The 7,078-nt window shown below is 53.9% G+C and overlaps 1 protein-coding gene across 1 annotated transcript; it reads right to left on the bottom strand.

Moving 5' to 3' along the window:
• Positions 1-3,496: 3,496 nt before the first annotated feature.
• LOC104508922 (flocculation protein FLO11-like) lies at positions 3,497-5,644 on the bottom strand (the record flags this gene model as incomplete). Its single annotated transcript, XM_010150693.1, has 2 exons — positions 3,497-4,691; positions 5,524-5,644. Coding segments are annotated over 2 exons (1,316 nt in total), but the record flags the coding sequence as incomplete, so codon positions are not given.
• Positions 5,645-7,078: the final 1,434 nt, after the last annotated feature.

Raw genomic sequence — 7,078 nt, 5'->3', positions numbered from 1 at the left:
CCCAGCCTGTACTTGTACTTGCACACATCCTGTGCACAAGGTCTTTCCCAGCGCCGTCAGACACAGAGAAGCCAGGGAGCAGCAGGAAAGCTGGCAAGTGGGTGCCACCAGCCAGCCCGGGGACCAGGCAGCCAAACGCTCCCTTGGTGCAGCCCCCGACGACTGTCTGGCGTCAGATGTGATTCATCGCCGTGGGACTGGCTTGTTTACACAGCCTTCCTTCCCTCGCCTGCCCCCGTACTGGGGAGGACAAAAGAGAAGAAAAAAGAAAGTGCTTTTCTTTCCGCAGAGCTGCTCACCCCCAGAGTGACCTTTCTGGCCTGGTGATTCATCCGGGGGAAGTTTTCAGGGACCTTGTCATCGTCCCAGCACGCTGGCAGTGCCGGAGCATGGGGCATGGGGCCGTGTGGCATGGGGCCATGGGTGGCTGGGATGAGGGAGGGATGCAGGGGAGATGCTCATCCCTGACCCTCATGCTCCTTCCAACCCCCCCAATCCTGGAGTGTCCCTGGGCACTGACTCCTGCATTGCGTCGCCTTTCCCACCTCTCCCCCGACGCTAGAGGAGCACGTGAGAGCCCCCCAAAGCCTGGCTGGGGTGGGAGAGGTCCTAGCTCAGCCCTTGGCTTCTCCCCCCCTTGCAGAACCCACTTGGAGCACAGCGTTTGTTTTGTGTGGGTTCCTGTTTGATTGTGGCTTTGCCTAAACAGAGCAATAACCCCGCTGCTTCTTCAGTATTGCCTTAGCAGGATGCGACTCCCTGGAAGGCAAATGGATTCCCTGCAAATTTTTGGCAAGACCGAAGCCCTTCAGCAGTGAGGAGGTGGAGCGACAGCCCGGCCGCACCAGCTGCGACGGCTTTGCCGGCTCTCGGCAATGCGGGGGTTACCCCACAGTGCTTAACCACACGCGCCCGTCTCCGCACCTCTGCAGGGACCAGGCTCGTCACCAGCTCATGGAGGAATCTCCCGAGGAGACAAGTTTTTAACAAGAGGACTTTATTGCTTTTACTTCTAAAAAAAGGTACAGAACATACATCTCGCGCGCACGGCCGTACAGACTCGGTACACAGGCGAGCTGGAGCTTGTAACAGTCACTGCGCCTTGCAGCAAACGTCAGTTTAGCCCCCGGGAGCTGGTGACACCCACAGGCCCCGTCCCTCTACACTGGCGTTGACCCCGTGCCCAGGCTGCCCATCGTGCAGCGTAAAGCACGGAGGGTCCCCTCCTGCCGTGAGGGGTGCCAGCACCCCAGCTGCTAACGAACAGGAGAGGGGAGCAGCACGAGCCCAAGGATGGATCCAGGCTGGAGGAGCAGCTCCTCCGGCTGAGTGCCAGCATCACCATGGCAGGTGGGAGCCAGCCGTGGAGCTGCCACCTTACAAATACCATGGTGTGACTTGGAGGGATCAGGTCTGCCTGGTGCATGTTCATCTCCCCAGCATCGCTCCAAGCCGAGGGCTTCACCCGTAGCCAGACGAGCGCCCACTCCGTTTGCCTGGAGAGCCACCCAGCTCCCATGGATGTGCACAAACCATCCACAACCAGCAAGAAAACGTGCAAGGCACAGTGTTTTCCAGTGTTCCCAGAAAGGTCTCAACCCCGCAATGCTCCAGGAGCAAGGACATGACATACATTCAAACGGCTACAAAACTTTACTACAAAAATAGTATTTCTAGCATTTGGTATAAAAGTAATGCCGTCGTGCACCGTCTCACGAACGGCGAGGCCACCAACCCAGCCGTGCACAGGCAGGGCGGGCAAAGAGGTGGCACTGACACCCACTGATTTACCCTCCAAGGTATCAGGAAAATATAAAATTTACCCTCCAGGGTGCAGGTAAATCAGGAAACCCTCCAGGTGAATCACCCCCAGCCGGCGTGGCACAGAAATCAGGGGTTGGCTGACGGCAGACAGCAAACGCCGTTGCAGTCTGTCCTCTCCGGCTCCAGGGCTGGATAGATGCCCTGAAGGTGCGATCCCATGGATCTGATGAGCTTCCTTCCTCTAGCTCTGCTTTACAGCTGGCCCATCATTTTTGCTTTCGTTATCTTGTTTATGATGTGGTTTTGCTTTGTTTGTTTTTTTCCTGCATGCATATTTGTACTTTGGGATCTGATCCGCCGAGGTTGGGTAGGGGAGGATCTGACCCTTGCTACGTGTCACCACTGACAAAGCATCATATCGTGTGGACCTTTGCACGCTCCAGAAAAATTGATCCTGGGGTCAATGTTTAATAAGAGCTTTCAGGGAGTGACCCCAGACACAAGATAAAGCTGACATAGAGCAGTGTCTGGATGTGTAAAATTCCATAACAATTGGGGTTAAAAAAAAAAAAGGTCTGGTACTGTTACGGTGCTTTGACAGCCTGGTGATCGGTGCTATCCAAAACCAGCACTAGCATGTGCCTGAAGTGCAGGACCATGAACAGGCATTTTGTGCTTTATTTTTTTTTTGTGGATCAGCAAATGTGCTTATTTCTAGAGAGAATATGAGGCCAGAAGGAGGGTACATCCGCTGTGGTGGAGTAATTCCTAGATGCCTAAATCAGGAATTGCATTTAGCTCCTCCAAGGGCGTGTGTCCTGGGTTTTGCGCTGGCAGAGAACAGCAAACCCCCTCCCATGTTATCAGGAATAGCAAAATTCTTGGGTGACTTTTTGGTTTTCTCCCATCTGCAAAGTTTCACCCACGGCCCTGGTGTTGGACACAGCTGGACACGGGGCACATCAGCTGGCAGAAGGGTTTTGCTGCAGTTGGTTTGCCAAGAACCGGGTCTCAGACTAAGGCTGCAAGAAGAAATGCCCGTAGCTGCGGGAGCGGAAGGTGGGCTGATTGCAAGGAGGAGATAGATTGTGGGTTGGCAGCTCTTCCCAACGTTAAATCCGAGCTGCCATCCCCTAATCGGACGGTTTTCATCACCTCTGTCTGGAAACCTAGGCTACCCCTCGTGGCTCCGGCATAAGCGGGGTGTTGGGTCAGCCGCAGAGAGCCAGCCCGCAGCTGACCACCAGCACGGGTCTCGGTCTGACAGAGCAGCAGCCTGAAGTGCCAAGGAAGCAGCAGCAGAGAGTTCTAAGTGCAAATGGTGTGGGTTTTGGTGTTAAGATTGCTGAAGGTGGCTGAGCCCGAGCCCAGCAGCGTGGGTGAGCGGGCGCTGGCTTCTCAGCGGGGCAGAAAAATTCCCAACAGCAATTTGGAAACTCACTTCTGCCCACCACCTGGCAAAGAGCCACCAAGCAGCTCTACAGCGGCAACAGCCTTGGTACATAACAGTGCCATGGGAAAAAAAAGCGTTTCACTTATTTCCAAAATACCGTCGTTGGTCAGTGACGAATTAGATGTATTTTTGGATATTGTGCTCTGCAAAAAAATCAGTTTTCTCTGGTATTTTTATTCCCTGACTTGCTTCCTACTGGACAGAGGTTCAGCGTAAACTTACCTTTCCTGCAGCAACACACATATGGTTTAGGCCAAAAATGTCCATCCTATAAAGCATTCAGATTACTTCCATGGGATAGACATTGTTTTGATGCCCCTTATGCTGGTAGAGCAAGCCCTGTACCATTTCTCTTGACATTTCCTCTGTTTTGACGCCGAATTTTAGATAAAGCCATACAGCAGCAACACTGCAAGCCATCAGACCACCTACCACAGAAACTGGGATGACAAAGTGCATCTGAGATCTTGACGAGAAGCTGGGAAGAGGCAGACCGTTTGGTCTGTCCGTAGTCATCCGCACTCTGGCTTGGCCTGAGAATGCTTGACTAGTGAAAACTAACGTATCCGAGGGCTCTCGCTTTCCTACAGGTGGTGAAAAATCGAATGTTCTAGTACCAAAAGCACCTGCAGAGGAACTGACAACCTCGTCGGTACGGCCAGAAGGACCTTTGCCTATGGCTGTTGTGGAGTTTTGAGTGGAAGCTGAAGCAGTGGCTGGTGGAAGCGGTGTGGCTGGGACTGTGGTGATCTCAGTTGCGGGCAGGGTGGAGGGGAGGTCGGAGCTCACACTGCTGGAACCAGTGTCTGGTGCGATGGCTCCTGCACTTGTAGGGTCCAGGGATTCATCTGTAGGAAGTACAGGACGGTGTGATCCTTCAGTAATGGCCATGGGGTCTGCATGTGAGCTGGGAGAAGCCGCGTCTCGAACGTCGGCTGTAGCATTTGCGGTATGTCCCACAGGTTCTTCCGCAGAGCCTACGATGTTGTCAAAGCCACGGACAAGTGCCGTGGGATATGGGGTGGGCTGGCTGGAGACCATGCCTGCTGCCACAGTTGTTGAAGGTAGAGGAGATTTTAAGGAACTTCTGTTTGCTTCTGGAGTGACTTCAGAGTGGGCATCACCTTCCCGTATCACGGGGGACGCCCCTGCAGGGAGCCGGCTGGTGTCCTGCACGGCTGGTGGGGTCTGGCTGCTCACCTCCATCCCAGCAGCAGGAACGTGTGTTCTCTCCCAGACTCTTGTGCCAGTCCCTTGGGAGTCACTAGCTGGGGCAGTGGACTGAGATGGAGCTGTTATGGTAAGACCAACGTGTTTCTGAAAAACACCGGGCTGTTGGGGTGCCGCTGTCGAGGGGGCATCATGTGGAAGCAGGGAGGCTGCAGCCTTTTTCTGGTCCAGCTTCTTCACGATCTTCTTCACCCACTCTGCCGCTGGGTCTGCACAAATCTCCACAGACTTCACCGTAACCAGTCTGGAAATACAACGGGATCACTTAGCGGATAAAGCAAACACTGGTTTGTATGATCGTTGTGATAGGGAAGGCACACAGGCAGCAGCACTGACTCACACAAGCCCCTGGCTCGGATGGATGATTTATTTAGGAAGGGCAGGTGCCTCTGAGCTCTGATTGAATGAGGAGCAGCTGCACGTGACTCATGGGTGAAAGGTTTATCCCTGAGAAGTTTCTCTCTTTGGAAAGCATTGTTCAGATGCAGTGTTTGCCTCCAGCGCTCCGAGCAGGAAGCTCTTTTTCCTGGGGAAAAAAGTGTAGCTTTCCCCATATCCAGATAAACTCAGGAGTCTGACTCCGTCTCCAGAGATAATACCTGATTTCACAGAACACATGAGCTCTGGCCCTGCGTGCTCCCACTGCCCTGTTCTGCTGGCACAGGCATCCATCAGTCCCTTTCCCCATCCGCTTATCCCTGGCTCGCTCTGAGCATGAGCCCCTGCTCTCGCCTGGAGGCTGCTGATCATAGAATCACAGAATGGTTTGGGTTGGAAGGGACCTTAAAGACCATCCAGTTCCAACCCCCCTGCCATGGGCAGGGACACCTTCCACTAGACCAGGTTGCTCAAAGCCACATCCAGCCTGGCCTTGAAGACATCCAGGGATGGGGCATCCACAGCTTCTCTGATCTTTAAATAGGGAAAAAAACCCACCCACCCTTCCAATAAACACCAGCATTCACTCTGTTTCCAGATTGCCCCAGAACAGGGGCGTTTACTGCCAGGCTCACTCCCGGTCGGTGTTGGGGGGGTGGTACAGAGGGGGGGCGGTACAGAGAGGGGGCAGTGCTTACATGACGGCTGGTTTGCGGCAGCCGGGTTCAGCCCTGCGGTAGCTCCTTATCCGCTTCGCCGCTATCTCTGAACTGAAACCACCGCACTCCTTTGAACACGTCTGAAGTGCTTTGGGTTGCCCTGAAAGAAAGTTTTCCACATTGTAAATGTTGGCTTTTTATTAGGTACAGTAAAAAACAGCACTTCCTTTTTCCCCTTCTCCGGGGAGAAGGAGTCCGAAGCTTGCTGTGGAAGCTTCCAATCCTTGCTAAAATGAGATGCCTCTTGGCAGACAAATCCCACCAGGGCCATGACTCTATCACCCAAACAGGTGATACGATACCCGTAAAACTGCAGAGACACCCTGTAAAAGGGCCGGGGCTGTTGGGACACGGCTGCTGCTTGCCTTCTAGGATGGGCAGGAACTGGCTGGAGATCCTCTGGGCAGGCACATGGAGCTGCGGGTCCTCTCCCCTTCGGGCTGCTCCCACCACAGGGCCCATTTCTTCATCCCCAGGAGACCTGCGCAGCCATCACTGCTCAAGCGTCTTGCTGCAGGCGGTGCAGATCAGAGGGCAGGATGCTTGTCCTCTCCTTATCTGGGTCGGTCACATCTCTTCCTCCCACTGGAGTTCCTCTCCAGGAGAGCATCCTGCCTCTCCGTCTCCAAACACCACTTGGACGCAGGGAAAGGGTGCGGAGGCAGAACCTTCTGGTGAACGCCACGTTGCTCCTGTAGCTATCTCAGCAGCCCAGCTCCACGGCACAGTTTCTCACCAAGCGTCTCTTTTCCACCTCCACCGGAAATTACGGTTTTCATTTTGCAAAGTGTAAAAATATAACCCCACCCAACCCCTTCAAGGGCCAAAGCCAGTCACTCCACTGGGGACCCTTCATTCCTGCACCTACCCCGGTCTCCAGCAACGGCCGTTTGCCGGGTGAGGAGGGGGTTGCACAGCGCAGCCTGGCGCTTTGTTTCTGACATCCCAGGGAGCAAGGCTTGGAAAAACAAGCCCTGATTTATCCGAGACCCCTGTGAAGAAAGGAGCTGGGCTGTGATTTAGATGATGCCGTTGCTACAAAGTGCTGTCTCAGATTCCCAAATGAGTTTGATGCAGTTTGGTTGGGAATGATCCAGGCACCGGGTGCAAGAATGGGCGCAGCCTGGCGCTTTGTTTCTGACATCCCAGGGAGCAAGGCTTGGAAAAACAAGCCCTGATTTATCCGAGACCCCTGTGAAGAAAGGAGCTGGGCTGTGATTTAGATGATGCCGTTGCTACAAAGTGCTGTCTCAGATTCCCAAATGAGTTTGATGCAGTTTGGTTGGGAATGATCCAGGCACCGGGTGCAAGAATGGGCGTTGCTGCAGGAGTTCCGATCCACCAATCATGAGAAAACTCATGGTTGCAAAGAAATCCCAAGCAAACACTCCCGTGGCCCCTCTTCAGAAGCACATTTCAATCTCGAGGTTCTCTGCAGCGTTACGCCATGTTCACACAGTAATCCCTTCTGTGGCACTTTAGGGTCAAGTGTACCTGCTCAGGGGCGACTGACTGCCCAATTAACTCTCATTAG

The sequence above is a fragment of the Eurypyga helias genome, unplaced genomic scaffold, assembly GCF_000690775.1.
Source record: "Eurypyga helias isolate BGI_N326 unplaced genomic scaffold, ASM69077v1 scaffold28274, whole genome shotgun sequence".
NCBI lineage: Eukaryota > Metazoa > Chordata > Aves > Eurypygiformes > Eurypygidae > Eurypyga > Eurypyga helias.
Note: the sequence above shows the minus strand (reverse complement) of the source record. Positions and strands in the feature narration are given on the sequence as shown.